This window comes from Choloepus didactylus, chromosome 15 (genome assembly GCF_015220235.1).
Source record: "Choloepus didactylus isolate mChoDid1 chromosome 15, mChoDid1.pri, whole genome shotgun sequence".
In the NCBI taxonomy this organism is placed as follows: Eukaryota; Metazoa; Chordata; class Mammalia; order Pilosa; family Megalonychidae; genus Choloepus; species Choloepus didactylus.
The window spans coordinates 38457061-38474026 of record NC_051321.1 but is presented as its reverse complement, the minus strand read 5'-3'; the positions used below and the strand labels follow the sequence as shown (position 1 = coordinate 38474026).

Below are 16966 nucleotides of genomic sequence, written 5' to 3'. Positions count from 1 at the left end.
ACTTAGAATTTCCTATTTAAATACGTCTCTCCCTTTTCTAAATTTCCCTTTCATAGTCTACTTTCTTCCCTTTGGTTGAATTTTTCTGATTTCTGCTCTTCAGTTCAAGGCTTTGCTTCTCCTTTTTGTCCAATCCCAACTGCAAAAAGATCCATGTATAGATGCCCCTCTCCTTGCTGACTAATAGCTGCTGTTGACTAAGGCCCATTTCATGAGGGGCTGTCTCTAAAGCACAGCTTGGCTCAGTTTTGGGCAACAAGACCTCTCTGAGCACTGGGGCAGTGACTCTGAGAGCCAGCTTCCATTTTGTCCTTTGAATTGCCTACCCTCAGCCAGAATTTTTAACCCCAAAATTTCTAACCTAGTTCCTCTTCCTTCAGTGTTGACTCTAGGCCCTAACTGGCTGCCTCACCTCACACCTCCTCTACTTTAACAGCCTTCAGACCACCCCCTCCAACCCGCACACCCCGTCCCTTACCACACTCTCTGGCTTTATTCCACCCATTATCACCATTTTTTCCTGCTTCCCCACCAGAACAAAACAGCACTAAGGAAACCTCTCGAAATGGATTTGCTATGGCCAATTGTTTTCTTTCTGATACCAAAGCCAACATGCTTTTCCCAGATGTGTAATACCTTGCAACTGAGGAGCGTCTTATTGAGCAACAATATATAAGAGCTCTTGAACAATGTTTTTAAATTTACTATCTCCATCAGATCTCTTAGTATTGGAAAGAACAGCATGATTTGTCCCTTGTTCTGTGTCCAAGTAGATCAGAGAGAATGAGAAAAGCAAACCGACACCCCAGGCTGAATGAGAAATGCCCAATCACGAACAGCAGCTACCAGTTACTTAACAAAACAAGTCACATTCAGAAGCTCAGCTGTGAGCAGCCAGGGTTCAACCAGCTTTTGGAATAAGCCAAGAGACAGAGCAGAGAATTCAGAGGCAGAACTGGCTGTCGAGTTCCAAGGCGATAAAACACACTCACTGGAAGACTCAAGTGAGAAAACAGAACATTCATAGTAGGGCCAATCATTTCCAATTGCACTAACAGGTGGGCTCTGGAGGAGGTGGGTGACATCCTGGAAGCCTGGGATTTCAACTTGACTCCAACAAAGAATGTGGATCAGCTGAGGCAAATTTGCTCTGTTTAAAAACATGGAAACAATCTCTCTTAGCCTCAATTTCTTTCATTCGCAGAACTAAGAGCTGTGGTCGAGACTGCCCAAAAAATCCACCTTCAAAGCTGTTTTCTGTACAGACCATTCCTGTAAGCACCAGACAAATGCATTCAACTACTTTCTAGACATCTCCATTTGAATGTTCCTCAGGCATCTTAAACCTACCATATCCCAAACCAAACCCAACTGTTCCTCCCCCCATCACTCAAGCCAGAAAGCCCAGGGTGTGTTCCTGCTTTCTCCTGCTCCTTGTTCCCCAAAACTAATCAGTTACCAAGTCCTTTTTACTCCCTCTCCTTCATACAGCTCATGTTAATCCCTCTGCTCTACCATCCCAGTCACCACCTCACCACCTCTCATCTACATCTCCCCGGTAAGCACACCAGCACTCCTCCAGCCTCAACTCCAACCATATTTGCAAATTACTCCAGGAATACTTCTAGAAAACACCTGGTCATGTCATTCCACTGCTCATTTATTCCTCAAGAAATATTGAGCACCTACAAAGTGTCAATCACTATCCAAGGTAGACAACTACCTTCCAGTTCTTGTCTGGAATTACAGATATAATTCCACCCTCATGGAGCTTACATTCACTGTTCCAAACCATTTCGTGATTTCAGGAAAAAAAAAAAAGTAATTGTTGTTACAATCTGGAGAGGGATGTTTCATTTTAAAGCCTTTTGTAATGTATGAAAAAAAAAAACATGCTCTCATGTTTTATCTGCAACTCCTTGACCTTTCCTCCCCCAAAACAGGGATGCTCACTCCCTCCTGAGTCCCACCACTGCACTTACCACACTGGATTTTGATGTTACTTCCAAGTCTGTTTCCTCCTCTATTACACTCTAAGCCCCCTAAGGCAGGACGTTTATTTTACTAATCTTTGCATGCCTGGTGCCTAGCACAGGTGTTCAATAAAAGTTGAATAAATTATTCTATAAAATTAAATGCCTATGTGTATGCAGATTTCTGACACATTTGAAAGGCACTGGAGAATTCCTAATGCTTTATATAGTTCTTCAGGTTACAATTTGTGTTTTGTTAGATAAAGGGGGATTAGATTAGATTAAGGGGGAAAAAGTATTCTCTCTAGCTTTAGTTACTATCACCATTTAGGAAACAGCAGCTTGTTCTTGAGTGTCACCTGGTGGCCAAATAGAGGAAAACTCTTTGCTTAGGCAAAGAATGTTAGTGCTAATCAATGATGAAAACAATAAGTAGTCCCCACTGACAATTTATAGAGCTGATAATCATAGGGAGGAAAAGTACAAAATTTCACCATACACGGTGATGACAACTATTTATATATACAGTTATAAATTCATATATAAGTTCTTGTTCTAGACTAGAACTTGAAGGTAGTTGTATTAGTATATTGAGACTATGGGTAGAATTTCTTCCTCTCTGTTGCCAGTTCTCTTTGGTTGTGGTTTTTGTAAGCATGTTAATTAATAAAATTCTGAACTGCAGTCTTTCCAAGATATGAAAACGGATTTAAAATACCATCACTTCCAGTCACCACATAGTTTTGAACCTGGGCCATCTATGATTACTCTTTCTTCTTCATTCTTTGGATTAAGTCAAGGCCTCCTAATGCTTCTTTCATATCATTCATATAATCCCCATCTGCCCAATGAAAGGGACCAGATCCAGCTCACAAGTTGCCCGCCTCAATTCTAAATGAGCTGGATTCTAATTAGTTTAAGGTTTACAGATGAATTCATTTATTCAGTAGACATTGCTGTGCACTTTCCTAGGTGCCAGGCCTTGCACTTAAGCTGGTTCCTCATCAATTCCAAATATGGAAAAATCTTACTTGAGCAAACTGGAAGAAAATAAAGCCTGAAACACTGAAAAATCCCAAATGGCAGAATAGCAGGAGGAAAAAACTCATCTATTCCTGCCAAGTATTTCATGAACTCTAGGTTAAGGCTGAAAAATGAAGGTCTTTGGAGACCTATTTCAATGATATAAATAAAAGTGTATGGTAAATTAACACATCAAATGCCTATATGTACATAAACATATGATTCCAAACACAAAGAGATTCACATTCTAAAGATAAAGAATACAACATGGAGAAAAGCTTATCGAAGGAAATATGAATCATCACAACATTAAACTAGAAGAGGAAGAGAGAACAGAACAAAAATAATTTGAAGCAATTAGATTGCTACTTGTCACCAAACAATATATTATTCAAAGCCAATAGACTGCTACAGACAAAACACACTTTGGGTCCAAAGACACAAGCCCTTTCCCATTTCAGACATTTTATACATTAAGCCACGAAAACAGTGCGACTTACTATCCAGGAGGCTCTGAAGAAGTTTCCGGAGTGGGGCTGACTCCTGAGCTCTGCCAATGTCAAAAAAAAACAAAAAAAAAAAAGTGTAATGATTTATTTTGACCCGGAAGTTTCATGCTAAGGGGAAAAAGAGAAAAGTCACTGTCCTTTTCTAATTTAGATAAGCACTTCTGGGAGACAAGAAGCTGGGATGGAAGGTTTTTCCATGATAATGGAGGGTGTTCTCTGTCTTTGGGGGGAAGATTTCGGAGCAGGTGGACTCTACTACCCTGCACTTTTGCCTTCCAGTGGATGCAGCTAAGGCTCTCTGAGTGAGTCAGGAGACGGCCTCTTGGTTTATATTTCTCTCAAGTCCCAGGTACACTGGAAAATGGAGGAAGGGCCTGCCATTGGCCAGCACGCATTAGTGGCACAGACAGCACCTGCTTCACCCTTCACCAGCTCCTCCCCAACCCTCAGACCTCCCTCCAAGCCCACTGCAGATTCCTTCATGCACCCCAACGCCACAGCGAGTGTCATTCAAAACTTTAGATACAGAATGTAAAAAATGTTATTCTGAAATACCACACTGTATTTAGATAACTTGTTTATGCCTGCAGATTTAGAAGCGTGGAAATGAGGAAAAATATAACCCCACAAAGCCTATTAAGGACCACTTCCACATGGGTGGGGAATGCTTTATAAAATTAAAATTATGGGCCAAAGGAAGAAAACAATTAACCTAGACCTACACACAGAGATAAACCAATGTAATTATGTATTTAGTTTTCCTGTTGTCTTAGAGAGAAAAATGCAAAGGATTCAATGTACTCATTAAAAAAAAATTAACATAGTAGTTAAGTAAATCAATGCAAAAGGTAAGTTTTAAAAATACTCCTATCTCTAATAACGACCACTGAGAGGGAAAAATGTAATCTGGAGGAGGAGAGACATTTGGGGAAAGGAGAGAAAGGAAAAAAAAAAAAGAGGAGATTATGAAAGAGGAAAACAAGATGACAGGGAGGGGAAGCAACCTTCCCCTGGGGCTCACCCATCTGGCCCTCTGGCTGCTCAAAACACCCACCCCCAACTGTTGCATCCTCTCATCTCTGAGGTCACCTTTGGCCCAGGATGAGGACTCCCCCCTACCCCCCATTATTCCTCAGCATTAATTTGTCCAGTCCTTTTGGCAGCACTGGTTTCACCTGCCCATCCTCCTCCCACCTTGAGCCTCCCACCCTTTGACACCTGTCCCATTCTGGTTCTTCTCCTACCGTTGACAACCATGCCATGGTCTCCAACTTGGAAAAAACTTTTGCATGGCCTTGCTGAGTCCTCTGGAAACATCCCACTTGCCTCCTTCCTTTTAAGATCACATTTTTTCAATCAGTGCTGCACCCCTCATTCTTTGGCTACATATTCTCACTCACATCAACTACCCACCCAGCAACCTCCAAAGTCTTTGGAAACAATCTAGTTATCAAATCCATTGACCTTTCTTCAGATTAATTTTTTTCTGGACCTCTTTGGAGCACTGGATATCTCTCATGCTTTCTCCTCCTGTTCTATCATTCTTTTTCTCTCACCTCTCCGAACTACTAATTCTCTGAACTCTCTCCCCCACCCCACCCCGCTATTCCATGTCAGTGTGCTCCCAACAAGCCGTTATTGGTCTGTCATCCTTTCAACATGATCCCCCACCCCTGGATCTTTCATCTACTCCTAAGTTGGGTGTCCTCATTACCACCTCTCTTTAGATGACTATAATCGACTTCCCAAGTCTTTGCCTCCTTCATGAGGCCTACTCTCACATTTCCAAATGCCCACTGGATATTCCCTAGGTGATCTGTAACCAAAACTCCAAAATGAAGCATCTAAAAGCAACTCCCTCATCTCACCCTTGCACTGATTTTCCTTCCATCTTTCTTATATCCCCATTTCTGATAACCCATTCTTTCAGTTGCTTGGCCAAAATCCTCAAGAGATGTTTTTGTCTCCACCCTCTACCCCTCCACTAATTCTTTGTTCTACCCATCAACTATTTAAAATGTCCCACTGCAATTTCCTCTGTGCTCTCTCTCACATCTGCCCTTCTCCTCCCTTTGTGCTGGGACCACTAGAGTATAGGCTTGCACCACCTCAAGCCTGGACTGCTGCGACAGCCCCCTCCCCAGCCTCTCCGACTCCAGGTGCTTCTCCTTTGAATTTAACCTTTCTAGAGTTGATCTTCCTAAAATACTTCCTAAATTACACCATTGGCCTGAGGGCAAAGCCAATCTTCTCCTTAGTTTTACTTCAAGCCTCTGCAATCCAGGGTCAACCCTCTTTCCCAAACCTACTTCCCACCATTCCTACCCAAAACTTGTCTACTTTAGTCCTTGAATATACCTTAAACAATCACTTCTGTGCTCTTTCTAATGCTTTTACCATGCTTCAAATGGTTGCCCCCTACCTCTGCCCCACGTAAGTTCCATCCATTCTTTAAGATCTTCTAACTCCTTGGAGCAGCCGTGTCCCTGATTTTGACAAGAGTTCTCTCTCTTATGGCACTCAGAACCCATACCATTCATTTAGCGATCAGCAGGCACTGCCATGTACTGCTGGAGAGCTTTTATTTATAAGGGTGTGACGAAATTGTCAAGTTCTTGAGGGCTAAGTCTGTTTCTTATACTGATTTAGAACCCTCCTAAAGGGTTACTAACAAGTAACAATTAACTAAAGCACTAAGTCCTGGGCAGGATTCTAGGTATTGGAAACGGTCTCTGCCCTCAAGGAAATGGCAGTTCTCTAGCTGCCTTTCACCCTCACATGTGTTACAGAACCTCTCATTATTTTGGACTATTTTGAAAAATGCTCCCAGATTTGTTTTTAGCTGACCTGTAATCTCAGAGCTACCAACCATGCCTCAATACATTAGGACTTACCTGCAGCCACGGTTCTCACTCTAGAGACCATTCTAGAGTGAGATCACACCGTGATCATTCCCCACCAAAGACTTCAATCCCATCACTCGGTATCCCCTATCTGCCTCGAAGGTGCGCAATGTCACTCACCTCTTGTACCTCCTTCAATTTCTGATTCCTGGGTCTAACCCTGGTCCCTGCTGGCTCCCTCATTCTCCAGAGATTCTCTGGACTCCTGAGTCCTAAGCCCCCAGGATCTGCTTGCAGCTCCACAGCGTGTGACCCTCTTCTCCCAGCCCTCCTTGGCTGCTGCCATCATCTCCTGACCCTTCCCAGGTTTGAGTCTCTGGTACTTACATGACTTGTTTGTACCCAAGTCACTCGTGCCAGTGGTCTGACCCTTCTCATCTTAGTTCTGCTTAAGTATTGTATGGGTCAATTAGCACTTTCCACTTTGCCTGCCATAGTTTGTGGGCCTTCCTAGCCTCTCCATCAATGTCCACATTCCTTTATTTTCTATAAAGATAACAGGTCCTTGTTAAGAGTCTCTTGTTTTCAGGGAGCCCCGGGACAGTTTTGCAAACATTTGGCACTTTTTAATCCCGAGAACCCATTTACCTTGGATTCCCTCTCCAACAGACCCTTTAATAAGCCACATTTTAACATAGCTCCTTTTTAAAATATAATGTCGGTTGAGTTTCAAATGCTTGTTCCTGGCCAGGCCATCTGGCCTCTGGAATGCATTTTTTCACTGAGAACTTTCTGACCTTTAAAATTACAAATACTACTTCTCTGACAGTGCCATATACATAAGAGGGACTCAAATCGCTGCTGCTGTATTTTTGAAAAGGATCTCTGAGGTTGGCATCTCCCAGGGCTGCAAAAAAGGCATGGAAATTGTCCAAAATGGCTCCCTGAGATTTGAGAGAAGGTATTCAGAGGCATAGGAAGGGAATTTAAAAAGGTCACCCCCTGAAAGCAGAGAAAGAAAATGATAAAATGTGTGTGTGCATGGAAGTGGGGTGTGTGTGTGTGTGTGTGTGTGTGTGTGTGTGTGTAAGTCACCAACCATTCTTCATAAATTTGAAAAATCCCCTTTAAGGAAGATGCCAAGCTCAAAACAAATCCAAGCAAAAATTAACTTGGGGGAAAAGAAATCTAAAACAAAATTCAGAAAGCCATGCAGCTTAAAATAACCAGCATAACCATCCATTACCTAAACTACATAAAAACCATAGAGCAAAGAAGAAAACAAACAGAGCTTGAAAAGGAACTGATGGCATGAGAAAAACTAGGAAATACCTGTGACAGGTTTGCACTGGGTACTTTATTAAGCGTCTCCATTTTTTCTAAATCTGCCTCTAACTCTGTCTGGCAGAGGTTGAGATCTTTTTCTAGATTATTCTGGTTCAAGAAAGAAAAGATGGGAAAGAATGTTTTAGTTTAGAGGAAAGGGAGAAAGAATGGAAGGTTAAGTTTGAAAAATGAATTTTTTTAGCGTTATACTTTTTAAAAAGCAAAGATGGTATGACTAAAACACAAGAGTTCACTAGAAATTAGTCAAAGACATGAAAACAGAGAATGCAATATTAGTCATATAAAATACAAATCCTGAGGCAATCCGAACTTCTAAAATCTATTCTACTTGCTAAAGAGAAGAACTACCAATGCCACAAAAACCTACCTTTAGGAAATATCTATTTTCTCTTTCCAGAGTGTGGTGAATATGACTGTTGCTATATGTCAGAAGAATAAGTACTTGCTTTAAAAACCTCTAAACATTAGTACGTGTTTTAGAGACTTTGTTAAACAGTTTTATCACCAAGCCAAAAAAAAGTTATCACCAAGTTAAAAAAAAAAAAAAAAAGTGATTTAAAAGAAAGAAAAAGGAAGAACAAAACAAAACAAAAAAAACTCACAGCACACTCACACTAACCAAGGCTAGAGAGCACACACACAGTTCAACGGAGGAGGCACAGCGGAATTACCTTTCTATCCTCTCTAGGAAGGATAGAGCAGTCTCCAGGAGTATAATCCCATATCTTTTTGGGAGGCTGACGGGAAGCAGAGGAGGAAATGGAGAAATGAGCATAAAGACATAAAGACAAACATGGAGACTGGTTCAAACAGAGAGGGCCAGACTCAGAGAACCGTATCAACACACAAAGGTGAACTCAAAAGCAAACGGAGCAGGCAGTTTGCTGTTTCAGGGAGGCTGAAGAATACAAGGCTGCCCCCCAAGGAGGGACTCTGGAGAACCTGGGAACCGGAAACATAACTAGGAAGTTTGTTTCTCTGTCTGCGTCTCAAAAGTAAATAATTGCTGAATCCCAAACATTGAAAACTTAATAATAAAAAAAGAAGAAAGCATTAACAAAAATGAAAACTTTTAAATTCTCATGGTTCATTTCAAATTAAGAATGACACTGGAGACTCTACATGTTTGGAGGCGTCCTCCCCACTATAAAATTCATTAAGTGATAACAAACGTGTGAATTTAGAGATTTGGCGAAGGAAGGGTGAACTGAACTATAAATGTGTTTTGTGGTTTTTCTCCCCTCTTACGGCAATGAAATCCATTTACAAAATGGGTGTTAAATACTGCACTGCGTAACTAGACAATTTCACACCAGTAGCTTTCAAAATCTCATTTTACAGTTTAACTAGACTTTGCTAGCACTGTTAGTGATACAGACATACCTTGCACACCCCTTAGAGAACAGAGTTTAAACAGTGGACTGGAAGGCTATTTCTGTTTCCTCCTTTAACCTTTCATGTTAGAATTAGAGCTACCTTTCAAAGACAGAAATCTGTCAGGAGATTGTTATAAAGTTTAATGAGGAAGGGGTAGGAGGGTGGGACATTCAGAAGTTACAGACCACCTCTAACTCTGGAACCTCTCTCCTACCATTGAGCAAACCCTCCGGTTCTCCCAACTTAGACCTGAAATTTCTTACAAAGTGACCTCTGAGTTGAAAAAGGGGTTAATGAGTAGCTCCAAGAATTTTGTGCAAATTTCATTGTAACTAACTAAAAATGGATTACATCGTGAAATTTTGTCTGGAGCTTACTGGAGGAAATGATATTAATTTCTATAAAAAGAAAAAAAGAGTAGAAAAAGCCAATATCTGGTCTCTTTGTAATTAATCTGTAAATAAAATGTGATCTGAATCTAAGGTGCATGCACCACTGACAGCAACAGGCCAACGATATCATTTCTGTATTTTGTAAAGTAATCAATATTAGCAATTCTCATTCACCTTTAAGCACTTAATACATATGGATTATTCATCCAGAGAGAGAGACTTTTAAGGCCACTTATGTTATTTCTAGACATTTCTTTACTTACTGTAAAAAAAAAAAAAAATCTACAAATTAAATTTATTTTGAATAAAAATAGAATATAATTCTTTGCAATCAACTATAATTAATTAGAAAAAAACTGTTTCATATCTTCTAAAATATAGTATTTCAGATAAGGCTAGTTTAATTATTAGGAAAATATGGAGATGGCTAATTTCTGGATTCAGACAGAGACTTCAAAAATCCATGGCATGGGCTGATGATTATGTGTAATTTAACTCCAAAACCAACAGCTTTGATTTCTTTGATAAAGGTATGTCATTACAGCTACATATACTAATTACAGTGGGGTTTTTTTAATGGGAGAGTACTGCATATACGAAAAGAAGCTTTTTGTGGGATAACTGAGAATTTTTTTTTAAGAAAAAAGGAAAAGGATGGAAATACCGTTAAATATTTGCATATGGAAAAAGGTGCCCGAGGCAGACAACTGATGTCTGAATGGTGAACAGTAGAGAAAAAAATGGGGAGAAAGGAGAAGAAATGGCATAAGCGCCCAAGTCCTGGGGAAGAAGAAAGGAGATGGTACAGACTTTGGCCCCTAGGTGGTGCTGTGAGCACGGCAGCCTGGCTGCTGTTTGGAAACTGTTTCGGAGGCGAACATGCAGGGAGAAACGCTAGTTCCTGCAAGCAGTATGTTTGCAAGTTAAGGTGCTCATGACTCAGAGAGTGCCTGGACTTTCAAACAAAGCTCAGCATTGTTAATTCAAATTAGCACGTCCAGGCCACCTGCTTCATATCTCTTGGCCTTAGTCTTAACGAAAAATACATATGAAATTTAACATTTTATTGAATTCCTGCCTGCAAATAAAACTATCATCCCAAACTGCAGTAATTCAAATGCTGCAATTCAATGCTTAAAGCCTCATACGAATATCTAATAACATGTTTCATGTTTATACACTTAACCCCTCAGCTTGTATATTCTTTTTTTGTGGCTGTAATAAGATTTTAAATAACTAGAGTTGTAAGGTCAGCTTCCAGTCATCTCCAGTGGAAGAATGGGCTAAATTCTCCCTTCTCGTTTGACACTCCTCTGGATACAGAACTAAGAATATCCTCCTTTAAGTGACAAAAGTCAATCTGCAGCAAGGCAAACTCAGAGACATTGCTGGCAAGCTGCCGGAGTATTAGGGTGAACACTAAATTTGCTAGAATTCCTAACTCCCATTTCACACTGTGGGAAACATTACCCTAACTCATGGAAACCATTCCCTAAAAGTCATTTACAATGGGGTTGCATTTGTGGATCCTATCTGCACAGAGGGGCCCTTTCTGGCCTGCTTTGGTACTTCCCTTACTTATGTGCTTTAAAAAATGCTCTTCAAAGCAGTGACAGAGCTGGCTTTCTCTGTAATGCATTTTCCTGCTTGTGTTTGGCAGGGCATAAAATCTTTAGCCAAGGAAGGGAACTAACAACTGAAATAATGCCATCCACAGGTCCTTGCAATATGTTATTAGTGGTGGGAGATCCTGAGACAAGCAATGATTTCGTGTCTCTCTCTGGGATAGTCTGGCAAGATAAACTTCCAGAGCTCCTGTCCTTTCTTGGAGAAGTAAAACAATGGAAACTTTACAGGCTGGAATGAGGATAGAAAATCCCCACAGTTGACAACTGCTGCAGCTGCTCCACACTTCCTGAATTCCTTACAAATAGATCTGATGCTTTAGCAGCAACAATGCATCCACAGAATATTTTAAAAAGGCGTCTATAACCACTGAAGCTATTAAACTTACCGGTTTCCCAAACTCCAATTCCGAAAAGAATTTATACCAAGGTTCATTCTTTAAATCTATCTCTTCTGGGCTTATATCCCGACTCTATAGGGGTTGGTGATAGGGAAATGAAAGAGAGAAGGATAATATTATGCAAAGATTACATAGGAACAGGCCAGTAGAGATGCAGTGGTTTCCAGGTATATATTGCAACTGTATTCAACAGCAGCAATCATCCATTTTTACCTACATCAGCAAAAAACTGGAAGCACGCAAACAGGTGGGAGAGGATAGGTTTATAAAACAGGAACAAGAGGTAGGGAGCAGTGAGTGAATCCTTCTCAGTCCTCAGGCAGAAGGCAAATGGACTGTAGACGAAGAACTCTGTACCAGGCCACTCCCTCTATAACATATGGGGATACGGGTGTAACAGTATTCCTTAATAATTTTCAGTACTTAGGAGAAAAGAAAGCCCTTATTTACTCTTTACAAAGAACTATTATTTACAAACAAATAATCTGGTGAGTACACCAAACATTTAGCCATCTATGCCAGGCGAGCAGAGCAAACAATTTCATGGGCTAGTACAGCTTTAGTACTTATTTGCAAGGCTGCCTAAAGGTTTCCAAAATAAACACAAATACTGACACTTTATAAAAGCCAGTCTGTTAATACTGCATCTTTAATGGCACATGAGTAGGTGAGAAACCATGTCCTATACACAGTCAAGTGAAGGATGACATAAGTAAAAACAGAGGACACAAGTGAAAAAACACTTTAAACAAGTATCTGTGGGGTTGAATATAGAGAGAATATAGTTCGTGTTCTAACAAATAAATGTTAAAGAACTGAGAAAGTGAGATAAAAGCTGGACAAGATAAGACGGGGGTAAAAAAACGTCTGGGTTATATTACAAAAATAAGTTAGATTTCTCACTTTATATAACTTTAAGAGTTCACACAGACTGATAAATTTGATTACATGAGATTTAATACTTAATCAAATATTTATAAAGTTCTGGTACCTTACTCTGTGGAATAACGTGTTTCTGGAAATCATTAGTCAGAAAATGAGTGCCTGGAAAGCTAATCCGGTATTCCCCTTAATAAATTGGAGATACGTTCACATGGGACCAGTATTTGAGGCTTACGGCATAATTATATTTTGAAAGATTTTGATAGTTAAAAAAAAGAGAGAAACGGTGATTTTCTGACAACAATGCAAAACATAAAACGCACAAATTTTCTACTGAGATTGAAAACATCATATGAGAGAACCCTTACTCCCTCAGGGCTATGACCCATGAGAAGTGGGCTTCCGAGCCCTGTGTCTGCATTTTCAATGCTAGTGCTCCACAATGCAGGCCTCCTGGATGCTATCCTAATAGTTAACAGCCCTTCTGCAGCTTGGCGAAAAGACTGTGAACTTTCTTAGTGACCTTTATCAACCCCCTTCTTCTACGATCCTTGGAATAATCTTTAGCATTATTTCTATTTTTGCTATAGGTGGAGGAAGATACGGATATATAACAGAGAATCTTTCTTTAACTGAAATGAATATTTATGCTAGTTGAAACCATAGGGAAGTATATATGAACACACAAGGTTTGTCCTCTTGGATCCAGTTAAAGCCTCCTCCAATTGGCTTTCAGGACGTACAGATTAAATCTTGAAGGAGAAGCCTTGCCCCACTGCAGTAAGTGAATTCTAAGTACTTATTCACCGAAATGAGGCACAGTATCTTGAAGGACACAAGGATTCAGGAGGGACAATTTAGACTCCGGGACATTCTAGATCCTTACAGGAAAGGGTTTCATGAAACCTTATTTTGTGTTTATGATCTTTACAAAGACTATTTATAAACTACTCGCTCTGGAAATAGATTAGGCTTTTTTTTTTTTTTTTTAAATAAAATGTACCACCTCTTTTGGGACACAGCCGGAAAGTTTTGGAACTCACAGTCCTCAAAGATTTAACCCGTTTTACTCCTAAAGGTTATAGGCAGATTGTTTTACTCCCGAGGCTAACGCTGTTTATACCAAGGCTAATGTTGTGTTGAGAATAAAGTCAGGAGGTATCATCAACCAGCTTGGGTACACTGCAGCCTGCCTGTGTGTCCTCTGAGCTGCTTGGAGAGAGAAGGTAAAAAGGCAATACCACATAGCACTAACATCTGCTTTTGAATTCGTCATTTTAACTCAACTGGAGACCCAATTCTGTAAAAGTCAAATAGAAAATATTCTTTTGGCTGCAGAGCAGGATATTTCTGTGTTAGTAGGCAGGGCAAATTCCACAATGTCAGCTTAAGTCCTCTGGTGCTACAGGTTCTTTCTTTCCCAATTTGACAAAATCCTTGGAAAGGGGAGGTGACTCCCCAGGAAAATGCCTGATTCTCCTCAAGAAGAGTTTTGCTGCTTGAACAGAAGCCAGAGACCAGCTTAAGATTTTAAGGAAACAAATCATATAAACCTGATGTGTTCATTTATGCAGCACTTTATAACATTCATAGTTCTTTCACATACATTACCCCATTTGCTCCTGTCACTCAGTAGAATTGGCAGGCCAGGCAATATTTCCATTTTATAGATGAAGACACTAAGGTTTAGAAATGTTAAGTGACTTGCTCCAAGATATAAGGCAGAGTCAGAACAGATCTGGGTCTAGCACTCTTCCCACTATACTGTATTCCATTTCTCATACCACACACAAGAAGGGGGCAGACCCACTAAGTGGGCAGATGACGCTAAGTTAAAGCAGGAGTAAGTGACTAACTTTGAGAAGCCAGGGAAGGAACTCAAGGTGACATTTGTGAATGAGGAAAAAGCCACCTCCAAAACATATATCATGTGTGTAATTACTATCTGAATGTCTGTCCTCCTATGGCAGCAGGACTTCAACATCTAACACAGGGCTTGGCACATAAAGTAATTCCATAGATATTTGTTGAACTGATCCCAAGTTCTGTAAGGGACTTTGGAAGAAAGTATAAAGGAACAAAGCCTGGAAAAGGCCAATCTTACAAAATGGGGACTGGCCAATAGATCACCATCTCCACGGCTGGAAGAGAAGAAAATGGACTCATCGTATAAGAGGGGGATCAAGTAAGTAGGAAGAACTTCATACAGGTTTGTCAAACAGCTGTGGGGGTTTTGAAGGTAGTGGAGTGTTTCATCTCTCTGGGATGGCTTGGGCATGCTTCAGGGGACAAGATGAACTCTAGGGTGGCCTTAAGAGTCTACCATTCAAGCCTTCCTGCTAATAACACAGACATGAGCCTCTGAGGTTGAATTTAAAATTGCCAGGTGTAAGCAGACACAAATTCCTCAAATTGGAAAAAAAAAAAAATTTTCTTTCCAAAGGTATTGTGTATATCTGTGAGCAAATTCAGATTCTACATCTGTCAATAGTTAATATACTTATCCACAGTCAATAAAAAAGTGTGTGAGTGTGTTTGTGTATGTGTAGTGTCTCAAATTCTGGCAAACCTGATACCGGATACCAAAAGGCAAGTCTTGTGCACTGACGCATTCCAACTTCTCTGTTTATGTGGGGAAAAAAAAAAGGCAGGAAAACCCCCTCACAAAAAAAAGACTAATTCAACTGCTGAGAAGGTTAGACTATTGAAGGGTTAAGACTCAACTGAAATTTTTCTCTAAAATTAAAAACTTCTATTTGGAAGAACAGTGCTAAATTGGGTAAAAGGCACTAAATTAAACAATTGCCTGGTCACGTTCCTCTTTGGCCCACCTTTCAGTGTTTATGTCCGAGTACTGGGTCTGCCTAAGAGTGTGGTGCAGAACACAGGAGGTTCTTGTGTAGAAACACCTAACTGGTGCTTCACAACCCATTTATATGGTCAGCACTACTCTCCAAAGAGGCATGTCCATGGAGGTACGGAAACAGTCATTTTCAGGATTTGTAAAAACAACGTAAATGATCCCAAGAACTACTGTATGGAAGATGCTTTTAACTATTGTGGTATCAGTGAGAAAAACAGAACTACATTTTTTCCCTAGTTCTGCAAAGTGTTAAATTATTAGGAACCAAGGAGAGGAGAAAGGAACAGAGAAGAAATTAAGAAGGAGCAAGCCTTCAATAAAAGCAGTGACAACCTAAGAACAGTAATACTGCCAAAACAAAAACACCCAAAGGCCTACAAAGAGTCCCTGAAATTAAGTAACAGTATTAAAATGTTTGGTGAGTCCTAGGCTTGTTATTAGAGTATTAGGAATATACCCTAAGAGCATGGCTTTTCAGGAATACCTGTGTAGAAGGTGATCTCCTTGTTTATTATGTACAGATACCTCATAACAGGGAGAGAATCTCCAATGAAGGATGGAGCCAGAGGCAAAATTCTCTGCTCCTTTCTGAACTTTTTGCTCAAAAAAAAAAAAAAAGTAAAAGCTGAAGAATGACAACTCCTTTTTTCCTAATTAATGCTTTTAAAGATGTCACATTTTATTTTAGTAAAAATCAAATTAATTATTCCTTAAAAAACATGTACAGCAGAAGAGGCAAAGGGAAAATAATGTGAACCCACATTTCAGAGGCCATGGTGTGGTAAAAACATTTTAATAAAAAACAATCTCCAGAGTGATAAATCCATCCTGCTGCCAGGATTGGAGGGCTGCAATTTTCATGGAGCTTTGGAGAATCCCTTAACCACAATCAGAATTACAAACCAGTTTTTCTTATGATGGGTTAATGAAAGGAAGCATGGTTGGCAGGATAGGAAACTAATCAGTTAGTAAAAATACTTCTGTTTCACAAAACAGACTGCTTTTTCAGGGTGGCCATTTTCCCTGCTCAGAACTTCTTGGAGATGTGAACTGGGGCAGGGAACCAGGAACCAGACTAAATATGAAACTGGCCCTCAACATTGCACATGTCAGGAAAGGAAAGCCTAAAAGACATATTCTAAGGGACTGGCGCTTTTTGTCCAAGACATAACATCATATTGTTTATCTAGCTTTAAATGATGCACTAGTAACTTCTACAAAATTCAGGTATGTTCAAGTAAGAGTAACTTGTTAAAAACATACTTCAGTCCAGTTAATAAAGAGCCTGATAAATTGTTAGATGTTTAAAAAAAAGTCAGCAGCAAATCAATCTTTACATTAGTATAAAAATTAAAATTAGTTAAAACCATGCACAGAAAGAACAGAGTCACAGTAAGAGGATTCTTTAAAAGCAGACTTTCAGAACATATGTTACGAACACCTGCAAACATGAAAAGGGTAAAAATACTTCATTTCATTGTCTTCTAAACAAAGCAAGACTATCTCAAGAGGGAAAGAATGTAACCCACTGCGCGATGCATCCAGATTAAAGAACACGGGCAGAGTGAGATAAAAGAACTTGAATATGCACATTACCATCCTTTCGTTGGTCAGAACGGAAGACTTGCCCGGCTGATATTCGTAAATGCTTTTGGGCTCTGCGCGGTATTTTCTCGTGTCCACTTTTTTATCTGGGGGCTCCCAGTCGTTTCTGTAGAAAGAAAATTCTAT

At 40.0% G+C, this 16966-nt stretch overlaps 1 protein-coding gene across 50 annotated transcripts in view; it reads right to left on the bottom strand.

Annotated features, from left to right (window-relative positions):
* SORBS1 (sorbin and SH3 domain containing 1) overlaps window positions 1-16966 on the bottom strand; it is a 255908-nt gene that overhangs the window by 52543 nt on the left and 186399 nt on the right. For 23 of the 50 annotated variants that reach the window (XM_037805198.1, XM_037805195.1, XM_037805201.1 and 20 more), the window contains 5 exons: window positions 16832-16946; window positions 11479-11562; window positions 8367-8432; window positions 7681-7782; window positions 3497-3546 (listed from right to left, as the gene is read on the bottom strand). In XM_037805198.1, the coding sequence (XP_037661126.1) occupies window positions 3497-3546; window positions 7681-7782; window positions 8367-8432; window positions 11479-11562; window positions 16832-16946 (417 nt within the window). The remainder of the gene's footprint in view (window positions 1-3496; window positions 3547-7680; window positions 7783-8366; window positions 8433-11478; window positions 11563-16831; window positions 16947-16966) is intronic. The other 27 variants (XM_037805211.1, XM_037805227.1, XM_037805228.1 and 24 more) reach the window with 4 other exon arrangements.